Source organism: Eumetopias jubatus, unplaced genomic scaffold (assembly GCF_037043125.1).
Source record: "Eumetopias jubatus isolate StellerSeaLion01/CBP00866 unplaced genomic scaffold, mEumJub1_p1.0 scaffold_12, whole genome shotgun sequence".
Lineage (NCBI taxonomy): Eukaryota > Metazoa > Chordata > Mammalia > Carnivora > Otariidae > Eumetopias > Eumetopias jubatus.
The window spans coordinates 3,666,834-3,680,867 of NW_028274818.1; the positions used below are offsets into that span (position 1 = coordinate 3,666,834).

General features: G+C 39.9%; 1 protein-coding gene and 1 pseudogene across 1 annotated transcript; both read right to left on the reverse strand.

The window, feature by feature from the left end:
- Nucleotides 1–682: 682 nt before the first annotated feature.
- On the reverse strand, nt 683–1,636 carry OR6K2 (olfactory receptor family 6 subfamily K member 2). The gene is given in 5 exon segments (XM_028090873.2): nt 683–802; nt 804–943; nt 946–1,381; nt 1,384–1,594; nt 1,596–1,636. Coding segments are annotated over 5 exon segments (948 nt in total).
- Nucleotides 1,637–5,019: 3,383 nt separating this feature from the next.
- LOC114199151 (olfactory receptor 6K3-like) lies at nt 5,020–13,676 on the reverse strand (annotated as a pseudogene).
- Between the last annotated feature and the right edge of the window lie 358 nt (nt 13,677–14,034).

Below are 14,034 nucleotides of genomic sequence, written 5' to 3' on the forward strand. Positions count from 1 at the left end.
ACTTATTATGAAAAAAATACTGATTCACTGATGGTTATTATTGCTTTACTTTTTTAAGGCCAAGTTTTAAATTTTGTTTTTGCATTTACAATATTATTCAATGATCTTCTTGGCCTAAGTGCAAATGGAGCAGGTGAGTCATAAGAGCACCTGCTGAAATATGTCTATACAATTATTTATCAATAATGAATACTGGGTGTTATTCACAACTGATAAATTATTGAATACTACCTCTGAAACTAAGTATGTACTATATGTTGACTAACTGAATTTAAACAAAAAATAATGAATGCTTAATTTAGGAATTAAGATTATTTCTCAACTATATCCATTGGTGGTACCATGGAGAGAACTTAGTCTTATGAGATGATTTTTCAATTACCATATCTCACAAACACTTTGACTACGTTAAAATTAAATGTTGACCCAGATCATTTCCACGAGCTGAATTTATCCTGACTAAGCTGAGTGGCAGAAAGCTTATTTAAAAAAGTCAGATCCAACCATATGTCAGGTTGGATAAAGAGTGAAAGAAACTATTAAATTTAGTTTTTAGTGAATTTTGTTTCTTGGTAACCTCTGGAAGACCAGTTTCCGTAAAAGGCTGATGGGAAAAGACAGATCACAGAGAGTTATGAATGAAAAGTCACCAACAACTATGTAGACTTCCAATAATTAGATCTTACTTGAGGTCCTTGGTCTTATGAAAAAAGATTTTAGCTTGACCCCAGTGTTTTTTTATAGCTTCCTTTATTTCTTTATTCCTCAGACTATAGATTATGGGGTTGAAGAAGGGGGAAAAAAACTGCGAAGGCCAGAGCAATGACTGTATCCCCAAATATGGAGTAGGTGGCAGAGAAGCAAAGGTACATGAGGGTCACACTGCCAAAGAAGAGCAGAAAGACAGTGAGGTGGGAAATGCACGTGGAAAATGCCTGTGTCCGCCTTCAGCTGGCCGAATATGTAGAATCATAGCCACAATACCAACATAGGACATGAAAATGAGCATCACGGCCGTAATAATCTCCACTGCATGGACAACATCCACTACCTGAATCATGACAGTGGCTTGTGGGTCTGTGCAGGCCAAGCGTAGCACGGGGAGGAAGTCACAGAAGATATGCTCAAGGGGCTTTGAGCCACAAAATGGCAGCGTGGAGATCCAGGCAATCTCAGGAAGGGGTGTGATAAAATCACAAACACAGCAACTGAAAGTCAGTTGGGCACACAGCCCGGGCGTCATGATAGTGGGATAATGAAGAGGGTTACAGATGGCCGGGTAGTGGTCAAAGGCCATAGCTGTCAAGAGACAAACCTCGCTGATGCCGGTGGAATGGAAGAAATACATCTGCAGGAGACAACCATTTAAGGAAATGTTCTTTTTTCACTCAGCAGGCTGGTGAGCATCTTTGGTATGGTCGATGTGGTGCACCAGATCTCCAGGACAAAAAGGGTGCTGATGAAGAAGTACATGGGAGTGTGGAGGTGAACATTCAGCTGGACCGCTGCGGTGATGACCAGGTTTCCAAAGACAATGAAAGTGTAAACGAAGAGCAGTGAAACAAAACAGGTGACAGGACATTCCCAGGAATAAGAAGATGAACTCCTGAGTGGTGCTTTGATTGGGGCTCTCCATTTTCTAGTTGAAAAAAGGACTTCCAAGTCCCAGTGCACTCAACCCTATAGGAGATGCCTACTATCGGTCAGAGAGTACATGTGATTACCAAACGCCAACTCTGTGTAGATCCGTGTACTGAGGATGTGGAGGAAGACAAAGGAAGAAGGAAGTAGTCCATACTCCACAGATGTTTACAACTGAAGTTATAGTATGGGAAAATCTCCAGTCAGAAAGACAATCAATATTTTAGACCAATGATTCTCTAATTTTTGCATGCTTCGGAACCATATGGAGGGCCGTTGAAACTCAGATTGCTAGTTCCTATCCTGAGAGTTTCCAATTCAGTAGATCTGGGATAAGGCCAAACAATTTGCATGCCTAACACATTTCTAGGTGATTCTAATCCTACCGGTTAGGGGGACCCCATTTTAAAACCATTGTGTTCAGACAAAGAAAGAACTAGACAAGGCAGTGAAGGTACAGCGAGGTGATATTTTTTTCCTGTATTCAGGTCTTACTGATTCCCTAACAACCTCCCCACAATGGCTTCAAAATTCTTTCCTCCAGCTCTCAGTTCCTCATCTGATTCTTGGCATATGTTTTAATTGAATATTTTCATAGCAAAAACAAACCATCACTGGTGAATTTCACCCTCTTCCTTCCCTTTCTGTCTCTAATACATCCTCTTTCTCTATCTCCATATGTATGTATAATATACATAACATGTATATGTAATAATTATTCAGACAATATTCAGAGAAGACAAATGATAGCAATTTTTACGTTATTTTTCTTTAAAAAAATGGGCTACTCTACCTTCTCCAGTTCCTTCCCTTCTCCCTCTTCTAGGAAAATGGATCTCAGATGTGTTTTGTGCCAGGAGGCTTTGGTCAAATGCCATAATTAATGGAAAATGACTATGTGAAGCCATAAATGCAGAGCTGCTCGGTGGGATTGTGTGGGGCACTGGGATGGAGAGAGAGGCTGCAGGCTCTGTGGAACACAATATAAGCAACACACCGCAGGATAGGGTACTGTTAATTTATTCCCTTTTCAGAATCATTTGTTTTATTCTCTTCATTGATTCTCTTTTTTCTGCTATCAATGTGCATAAATCTTATCTTGAGAGAAAAGTACTGAATCTACACAGACGATTTCTCTCCTTTGTACCAACATCATTTTCCCCTAATACATGAATATATATTTATTGTCTTCATTCCCTCCTCAATCCCTTTGAATCAATGATCTCTCAATGCTCCATATCTCTTTTCTTAAAGTATATCAGTGGATTTCTGATTAAAAATTCAATGGCCTCCCTCTGTCCTCATTGCCACTAACCTCCAAAGGTCAATCACCTGATCCTTGAAAATCTTTTTTTTTTTTTTTTTTTTTTTTTTTTTTGTCTTTTTGACACCACACCTTCCTGGTTTCCCTCATTGGCTATTCTGTCTTCCACCTCCCAAATTTCTATCTTTGTTCTTTGTTTCTAACTCCATATTTTTTTACACAGAATCTTATTTCTTCAAAACTTCATCAACTCCTATTGGCCTCCTACTCGCAGTAACTAATGTGACTCCAGAATTCTTTATTTTGGATCTCTCTCCTGAGCCCCACATTTTCTTCAGAACGCTCCCACTTAGAGGTCTCACCTTGACCCAAATGTGCCATCGCCACCTGTTACAGGCTGAATTCTGTCCTCCCAAAGTTCACATGTTGAAGTTCTAACCCCTGGTACCTCAGAATGTGACTTTTATTTGGAGAAAGGGTCTTTAAGGAGATAATTAAATCAAAATGAGGACACGAGGGTGGACCCTAATCTGATACGACTAGTGAACATCTCAGGAGAGGAAATGTGGACACAGATAGTTTCAGAGGGAGGACCCTAGGAAGACTCAGGGAGAAGGGAGTCATACAAACCACAGAGAAAAGCCTCAGAAGAAAGCAACTCTGCCCAAATGTGGAACTCAGACTTCTAGCTTCCAGAATTGTAAGAAAATAAATTCCTGTTGTTTAAGGCGCTCAGTCTGTGATACTTGGTCACTGCAGCCCCAGCAGGCTGTCGTACCATCCTCACCCAGAGCATGCCACCAGAGTCCCTTGCTAAGTTTCTTAATTTTGTTCATCTAGATACCAACATTACTCATTTTATATCCATTGTGCCCTCATTTCTCAAACCCAATTAAACATCAAGGGCTGCTTAACTTATTTTTTTCTTGTTCTATCATCAATATCTTTTATTCCCACTGCCTTCACCTGAACTTGATGCCTACTCATAACACTTACACTATTATAACAGGTTTCCAGAGGTCTTACTTCTCCATATAATCTTTCATTCCCTCGAAGGTTGTCTTGCTAGAACATCAGTTTGTGCATGTGACCTCCTTCCATCCTCTACTTGAGTTTCACGTTCTCACCATTCTACTTCTTCTGAGGTGTCTCTGCTTTAAAAAGGTAACAAATTCAAGTCCTCTAGGATAACACTTTCCTAATCACTGGAATAGGAAGTCATAAGCTCCTTTTGTTTGTCATTCATTAGTGTCTTGCTTTGTGTATTTATTAGAAAAGGGCACATTATTATAGTTTCTTACTTAGATTAGCTACGGATGTGTGTGTTCACTGATTATGTAATTAAGCCCCATCAAATTCCTACACCATCTGCTACGTCATCTTCCTTTAAGACTGTACAGAATTTTTTTTTTGTTATTTATACAAAAACCCACCTTATCTTCTGTTGCTATGGCAAATTTTTAATCACCAATCCAGTTTAGTAAACCTGTAATTACTCCAAACATGTCAGTTTCATTTTCTGGTCTCCAAACACCCTTAAAGGAAATCTCTCTTACCTGAAATATCCTCATCTTCCTTCAAAACTCTGCCTTTTTTTTTTTAACCTCACTGAGTTGTACATGTGTCTTTTCTAGTTTCAGCAAGCTAATCCCACATGTCTTGAATCATTCTTTCTATTCCTTGTGATCTATCTCTATTATCTCTCTCTATCATCTATATCCATCTATCTACCTCTCATCTACCATCTATCAATCATCTATATCAATCTATGTCTAACTATTAACCTATTATCTCTCTCTCTGTATATATATATATATATATACCTATTGATCATCTATCATTTCTATCCATCTATGTATTATTATCTATCTATTCCTTTTAAAATATTTTTTTCCTTTTACATATCTGATCTTTCCCATAAGTCTTGATGTCCCCAGTGGTAGTCACCACATCTTCTAACTATGGCCCTCAGGGCAGGGTTCTACAAATTGAACCAAGCTACTAGTTCAAGAAGGTGCTTCTGAGCAGACCTAGACCTAATTCCCTAATCTCCTGAAGACATGTGATCAAGTAAAAAATAGGATAAGGAAGATCTAAACCTGAAAGAAAAACCATTAGACTTTCCCCACTGAACCCTCCTCTATCTTCATCCGAAACTTAGTAATCTTAGATCTAGTGCAAATGTTAATGATGTTTATGACAAACAGCTAAATGGAAATCTCACTTGATTCCTGAAACATTGATTTATGAAACATTTAAGAAATCAATCACAATGTTCATTTGTGGTTTTAAAGTAATCACTTAAGCCTTGGCTCCATTTCCTGGGAAATTTTTATATTTAAAATATTTATGCTTTGTACTAACTTGCACTGTATAATTTTTTTCCTGATTGCTCCTTGCTCAAAATCTTCTCAACAGTTAGTTATTCACAGTATCTGCATGCACCCTAGGGTTATCTGTTCTTATGCAGGTGAATTGTTCTTTCTCCAGATATCTCCAGTTCCCCAAAATTAGTTAATTCACTGACCTCGCTGCTATTGGCTTCCAAAGTTGGACAAACACAGATGAAGACTCTATCTTTCCCTGCCCTGATGTGGCCAACCATCAACTTCCTTCACTCTTCTGCTATGTTCCTACCCTGAGTCCTCCATCTATACTGTATCTCCTTTCCCAGGCAGTGATTTGTAGATATGATGCTCCCTGTAGAGCCCTCTCCCTCCCTCCCATATGCATGTATGTATCTTTTTCTGAGTGTAACTAGAATGGGAAGATAGACTCTCTTGGGAATTTTACATAGACTAATTAAGATAAGAAAACAATCATTCCTGTAATGGCTTCAATTAGGAAAAGCAGTTCAGCCTGGCAGTTAGGAGAACCCCAGTTCTGGGGAACTTCAATCCCAGACAAATGAGATAGCCTGGGAGCCTGAGGCATTGGAATAAATGTATTTTTATAAGCTTCCTTTTTCTGTGTACTTCTGGTTGGATTGGCTTTTAACTGAATCAGAATGCTGAAGATCCAAGACTCAGATTTGAAGGAAGCTGATACAGCAAAGGGGAGAAATTGGTGGAACAATGAAAAGTGAGAGTTGAACTTACATCATGATTACTTCTTTCCAGGCCAGTAAGCCAAATTTAGGAAAATGTAACCTTGCTTTTAAGCCATAAGTTTTCCATTTTCTCTTTGAATTTCTCCTTCCCCATGTTGTGGAATAAGCTCTTCTTTAAAAAGTTCTAGTTTCATTACTGAAGACAACAATTAGAAAACCAAACCTGAATTTTAGGAAATTACTTTTTTTTGTCCTTTTAGTATATTTTACATGGGAATTGGCAGCTAAAAATATATTTTCCTAAAAATTGCATGTTCACATTAAAAAGTTCAACTTGATGCTAACATTGTACTTCAAAAGATGACTGCTTATTGATTCTTACTTTATAATTAAATAATAATTTATACTTGTATCAGTTAGGAATATTCTTTGCTTATTTGATCCCAAATTGACAAGTGATTCTCTTGGACTTTTCCTTATGGTTGCAAAGTAGATCTCTAAGTACCAGGCATCATTTGCATACTCAGGGCAGAAAATTGTGTGACTGAGAGTCCATCAGCAAAAGCTCTCCCAGAAATCCTAGCAAATTGTTGCCAATATCTCGATGGTGAGACCCCCTTAACAGAGGTGGGCAAAGAATAATAGGTTTAGCAGTGGGTCTCGGATTAGACAACTGAGCCCACAGTATCTGCTATATCCCTTCTCACTTTAAAATATTACTCTGAAAATTAATCTGGAACTTGAAATCCTACATAATTTTAAGCATTGTACTTAGGAGACTCCGTGAAAGATAGTGATTATTACATAGAAACACATTTATTTGGAAACCCACAATGACATTTACTGCTGCATCATCAATTCCAAACTCAGATAATGGTTGCCTTCGAGTAGTATATGAAGTCATGTCTAAGAAACTTATATAGTTCCAGTCATTTTAGATTTATTGAGAAAAACCACTATTTTCATAAATTATATGAAATTGTAATATGATAGTATATGAAATTTTATAAAACAAAGGGCTCAATGGAAAAACTGTCAACACATAATAATTAAGAGTTAAGGAGAGCAACAGAGGGGGCGGAGCAAGAGGGCGGAGGAGCAGGAGACCTGGATTTCGTCTGGTCTCAGGAATTCAGCTGAATAGGGATCAAACCATTCTGAACACCTACGAACTCAACAGGAGATCGAAGAAGGGAATGGCAACAACTCTCTGAACAGAGAAGCGACCACTTTCTGGAAGGTAGGACGTGCGGAGAAGTGAATCCGAGGCGATATTCGGGAGGATAAACACCGGGGGAGGGGGCCTCCGTCGGCTGCTTCTGGCAAGTGATAGAGCCGCGGAGCACAAAATCGGACCTTTTAGAAGTCGGCTCCGCGGAGGGACGTCGCTGCAGTGGCTAAGCGGGGGGTGGAACCCTCGCGGGACAGTGTGGTCTCAGGACCCTCGGGGTCACAGAAAGACCGGGGGAGCCTGAGTGCGGCAGAGCTCCCAGGGATCGGAGCGGGGAAGCCGGCTGCAGAGACGGAGCCGAGGCGCGGGCTCTCAGCTCGGGGTGGCCATAAACCGTGATCCGCGGCCCAGTCGGGCCACTGCTCCTCCAGCAGGGACCCAACAGGCGGCAGATCCGGGGAGACTCCCCTTCCTCCCCCGGGAGGAGCGGCGCGGGAGCACACCGCAGGGATCTGCTGGGTTTGGAGACTCCACAAGGGGTCGGGTGCCAGAGATAGAAATGCTCGGTCACAGGCCGGGTGAGCACGGAGTGAGGCCAGAGACCGGGGACACGGGAGGGACTGCTTTTCTCTGGGGGCGCACTGAGGAGCGGGGCCCCGAGTTCTCGACTCCTCCAGGGTGGAGACTGGGAGGCTGCCATTTTCACGCTCGTCCTCCAAAGCTGTATGGAAAGCTTGCAGGGAACAAAAGCTCCTGAGAGCAAACCCGAGCAGATTGCTTAGCCCGGACCAGCAAGGGCGGGGCAATTCCGCCTCCGGCAAAGACATTTGGGAACCACGGCAACAGGCCCTTCCCCCAGAAGGTTAGCACGAACAGCCAACCAAGACCAAGTTTACCGATCCATGAGAAAGGCAGAACTCCAGCGCTGGGGGAATACTGCACATTGAATTCGTGGCTTTTTTTGACCATGATTCATTAGTCTTTCAAAGTTAATTTTTTTAACTGTTTTTTTTTTAAATTTTTCTTTGTCCCTTTTTCAACCAACATCTTATCAATCCCCTTTTTAAAAAAAATTTTTTTATTTTTCATTTTAGAGTCATAATCCATCCCGTCATAGTAGTTACCCTTATTTTTGGCATATATATATATATATATATATATATATATATATATATATATATATATATATATAAGTTGTTCTCTCTTTAAAATTGTGAGATACAGTTTCTTCCAACATATCAAAATATACCCTAAATCTCTAGTGTATGACTTTGTTCTGGTCTCCTGCCTGATCACATTCTCTCCCCTTTTTTTTCTTTCTTTCTTTCTTTTTTTTTCAATCCTCTTCTTTTTTTCTTCAAGCACCTTATCAATTCCTTTTTAAAAATTTTTTATAATTTTCATCTTTACAGTCATATTCCATCCCTTCATCGTATCAACCCTTATTTTGTACATATATAAGTCTTTCTTTCTTTAAAATTTTAGGAGGCACTTTCTTCTAACAGACCAAAATACACCCAAAATCTAGTGTGTGGCACTGATCTATGCACTAGCCTGATCATATTTGATCATATTCTGTTTTTATTTGTTTTGTTCTGTTTTTGTTTGTTTTTATCTTTCTCTTTTTTTTTCTCTTTCTTTTTTCTTTCTTTCCCTTTCTTTTCCCCTGGGTTCAGGTCTTTTCTGATTTGTTTAGAGTATATTTTCTGGGGATGTTGTTAACCTGTTAGCATGTTGTTCTCTCATTCATCTATTCTCCTCTGGACAAAATGATAAGACGGAAAAAATCACCACAACAAAAAGAACAAGAGGTAGTACCGTCTGACAGGGACCTACTCAATACGGACATTAGTATGATGTCGGACCTAGAGTTCAGAATCATGATTTTAAAGACACTAGCTGGTCTTGAAAAAAGCATGGAAGTTATTAGAGAAACCCTTCCTGGAGAAATAAAAGAACTAAAATCTAACCAAGTCGAAATCAAAAAGGCTATTAATGAGGTGCAATCAAAAATGGGGGCACTAACTGCTACGATAAATGAGGCAGAAGAGAGAATCAGCGATATAGAAGACCAAATGATGGAAAATAAGAAAGCCGAGAAAAAGAGAGATAAGCAACTACTGGATCACGAGGGCAGAATTTGAGAGAGGAGCGATACGTTAAGACAAAACAACAATAGAATAGTTGGGATCCCAGAAGAAGAAGAAAGAGAGAGAGGGGCAGAAGGTATATTGGAGCAAATTATAGCAGAGAACGTCCCTAATGTGAGGAAGGAAACAGGCATCAAAATCCAGGAGGCACAGAGAACCCCTCTCAAAATCAATAAAAATAGGTCAACACCCCATCATCTAATAGTAAAACTTACGAGTCTCAGAGACAAAGAGAAAATCTTGAAAGCAGCTCAGGAGAAGAGATATGTAACCTATAATGGTAGATACATTAGATTGGCAACAGACCTATCCACAGACACCTGGCAGGCCAGAAAGGACTGGCATGATATCTTCAGAGCACTAAATGAGAAAAATATGCAGCCAAGAATACTATATCCAGCTAGACTGTCATTGAAAATAGAAGGAGAGATAAAAAGCTCCCAGGACAAACAAAAACTAAAGGAATTTGCAAACATGAAGCCAGCCCTCCAAGAAATATTGAAAGGGGTCCTCTAAGCAAAGAGAGAGCCTAAAAGCAGCATAGACCAGAAAGGAACACAGACAATATAGAGTAACAGTCATCTTACAGGCAATAGAGTGGCACTAGATTCCTATCTTTCAATAGTTACCCTGAATGTAAATGAGCTAAATGCCCCAATCAAAAGACACAGGCTATCATATTGGATTAAAAAACAAGACCCATCCATATGCTGTCTGCAAGAGACTCATTTTAGACCCAAAGACACCCCCAGATTGAAAGTGAGGGGGTGGAAAACCCTTTACCATGCTAATGGACACCAAAAGAAAGCTGGGGTGGCAATCCTTATATCAGACAAACTAGATTTTAAAACAAAGACTGTAATAAGAGATGAGGAAGGACACTATATCCTACTTAAAGGGTCTATCCAACAAGAAGATCTAACAATTGTAAATATCTATGCCCCTAACATGGGAGCAGCCAATTAACAATAAGCAATTAAGAACAAAAGCAAAGAAACATATTGACAACAATACAGTAATATTGGGGGATTTTAACACCCCCCTGACTGAAATGGACAGATCATCTAAGCAAAAGATCAACAAGGAAATAAAGACTTTAAATGACACACTGGACCAAATGGATTTCACAGACATATTCAGAACATTCCATCCCAAAGCAACGGAATACACATTCTTCTCTAGTGCCCATGGAACATTCTCCAGAATTGATCACATCCTAGGTCACAAATCAGGTCTCAATCGGTACCAAAAGATTGGGATCATTCCCTGCATTTTTTCAGACCACAGTGCTTTGAAACTAGAACTCAATCACAAAAGGAAAGTCAGAAGGAACTCAAATACATGGAGGCTAAAGAGCATCCTACTAAAGAATGAATGGGTCAACCAGGAAATTAAAGAAGAATTAAAAAAATTTATGGAAACCAATGAAAATGAAAATACAACTGTTCAACATCTTTGGGATGCAGCAAAGGCAGTCCTAAGAGGAAAGGGTATAGCAATACAAGCCTTTCTCAAGAAACAAGAAAGGTCTCAAATACACAACCTAACCCTACACCTAAAGGAGCTAGAGAAAAAACAGCAAATAAAGCCTAAACCCAGCAGGAGAAGAGAAATAATAAAGATCAGAGCAGAAATCAATGAAATAGAAACCAAAAGAACAGGAAAACAGATCAACAAAACTAGGAGCTGGTTCTTTGAAAGAATTAACAAGATTGATAAACCCCTGGCCAGACTTATCCAAAAGAAAAGAGAAATGCCCCAGATCAACAAAATCATGAATGAAAGAGGAGAGATCACAACCAACACCAAAGAAATACAAACAATTACAAGAATATATTATGAGCAACTGTATGCCAGCAAATTAGATAACCTGGAAGAAATGGATTCATTCGTAGAGATGTATCAACTACCAAAACTGAACCAGGAAGAAATAGAAAACCTGAACACACCTATAGCCACTAAGGAAAGTGAAGCAGTCATCAAAAATCTTCTAACAAACAAAAGCCCAGGGCCAGATGGCTTCCCAGGGGAATTCTACCAAACAGTTAAAGAAGAATTAATACCTATTCTTCTGAAACTGTTCCAAAAAGTAGAAATGGAAGGAAAACTTCCAAACTCATTTTATGAGGCCACCATTACCTTGATCCCAAAACCAGACAAAGACCCCATCCAAAAGGAAAATTACAGACCAATATCCTTGATGAACATCAATGCAAAAATTCTCACCAAAATACTAGCCAATAGGATCCAACAGTACATTAAAATATTATTCACCATGACCAAGTGGGATTTATCCCTGGGCTGCAAGGTTGGTTCAGCATCCACAAATCAATCGTGATACAATACATTAACAAAAGAAAGAACAAGAATCATATGATCCTCTCAATAGATGCAGAGAAAGCATTTGACAAAGTACAGCATCCTTTCTTGATCATAACTCTTTAGAGTATAGTGATAGAGGGTACCTACCTCAATGTTATAAAAGCCATCTACGAAAAACCTACAGCAAATATCATTCTCAATGGGGAAAAGCTGAGAGCTTTCCCCCTAAGGTCAGGAACGCGGCAGGGATGTCTACTCTCACCACTGCTATTCAACCTAGTATTAGAAGTCCTAGTCACAGCAATCAGACAACAAAAAGAAATCAAAGGCATCCAAATCGGCGAGGAGGAAGTCAAACTCTCACTCTTTGCAGATGATATGATACTGTATGTGGAAAACCCAAAAGACTCCACCCCAAAACTGCTAGAACTCATACAGGAATTCAGTAAAGTGGCAGGATATAAAATCAATGCACAGAAATCAGTGGCATTCCTATACACCAACAACAAGACAGAAGAGAGACAAATCAAGGAGTCAATCCCATTTACAATGGCACCCAAAACCATAAGATACCTAGGAATAAATTGAACGAAAGAGGCAAAGGATCTGTACTCAGAAAACTATAAAATACTCATGAAAGACATTGAAGAAGACACAAAGAAATGGAAAAACGTTCCATGCTCATGGATTGGGAGAACCAACATTGTGAAGATGTCAATGCTACCTAGAGCAATCTACACATTCAATGCAATCCCCATCAAAATACCATCCCCTTTTTTCAAAGAAATGGAACAAATAATCCTAAAATTTGTATGGAACCTGAAGAGACCCCGAATATTTTTTTTAAGATTTTTTATTTATTTGAGAGAGATAGCGAGAGACAGAGCACAAGGGGGGAGGGTCCAAGGGAGAAGCAGACTCCCTGCTGAACAGGGAGCCCGATGCGGAACTCAATCCTGGCACTCTGGGATCATGACCTGAGCCGAAGGCAGTTGCTTAACCAACTGAGCCACCCAGGTGCCTGCAAAGAAGCTTCTTAATAGTATCTTTCATATCCTTATTTCTCAGGCTGTATATTATGGGATTGAAAAAGGGAGTAAGGACAGAGAAGGTTAGAGTGATGGCAGCATCCCCAAATGGGGTATACGTGGCAGAGAATCTGAGATACATGAGGGCCACATTGCCAAAAAATAGCAGGAAGACAGCAATGTGGGCAGCAAAGGTGGAGAAGTCCTTTTTACGACCCTCCCCTGAAGGGAAGCCCAGGATCACAATGACAATTCTGATGTAAGAAAAAGAAATAATCAGACCTGTTATCAGAATGGCCAGAGCATGAATCACATCTTGCACTAAGATCACAGAGGCATCTGTACAGGCTAAATGTAATAACGGTGTGAAATCACAGAAGATCTGGTGGATTTGGTTGGGGCCACAGAAAGGCAGGCTAGAAATCCACACAATCTCAGGTAGAAGGATGAGGAAACCAAAGACACAAGAGCCTGCAGAGAGCTGAGCGCGTATTTGGGGGGTCATGATGGTCGGGTAGCAGAGTGGGTTACAGTTGGCGAGGTACCTGTCAATGGCCATGACAGTCAGCAAGTCTCCTTCAGTGTTTCCAAGTGAATGGAAGAAGTACATCTGCAAGAGGCAGCCAATAAAAGAGATGGTCTTCTTCTCACTGATGAGGTTGGAGAGCATCTTAGGGATGGTGGCGGTGGTGTACCCAATCTCCAGGAAGGAGAAGATGCTGATGAAATTGTACATGGGATTGTGGAGATGGGTGTCCGGTCTCACAGCAAAGAGGAAACCTCACATATCTTAGGCATCAGTAAGAAATTAGTATTTCGAAGGCTATGCAAATCCAGAATAACAAAAAGCTTCCAATTCAGGCTAATAAGTATTTTACTTTTCATCTGTACTAATTTGGAAATAGGTGTAGATGAAAAGTAAAGGAAAAAAGTATAGGAAGCCACTCTCCTGGAGCTGGGGGGAGCCAGTGAAGAGCAATGCAGTCACTGCAGATAGATTTGCACTCTCCATATCCCCAGAAGAGCTACCTGTGAATGAGGGAGAGGTTATACCCAACTAACAGAGAAGGAAATCAATGCAGTGTAAACACAAATATTATTTTGGTTACCTGGTGTTTTGTGTTTTGACATTTCCCAGGTTCAAAGTAACCAGTGACTTGCCTGTATCTGTAATCTTTTTATTTGGGAGACAGTATTAATGATTAGTAGCGTGAGATCCAATCAAACATACTAAGCCTGAATTCTCATCCTGCCACCTGTTATTTGGATGATAATGGACCGGTTATGTAATCTCTCTGAGACTCAGCATCTTCTTCTGTAGTTGAAAACATATTAGTCTGATCAGAGTTGTGAGTATTAAATGAATTAATGTCTCAAAGTCCCTGGCATTAATGCTCAATATCTGTTAC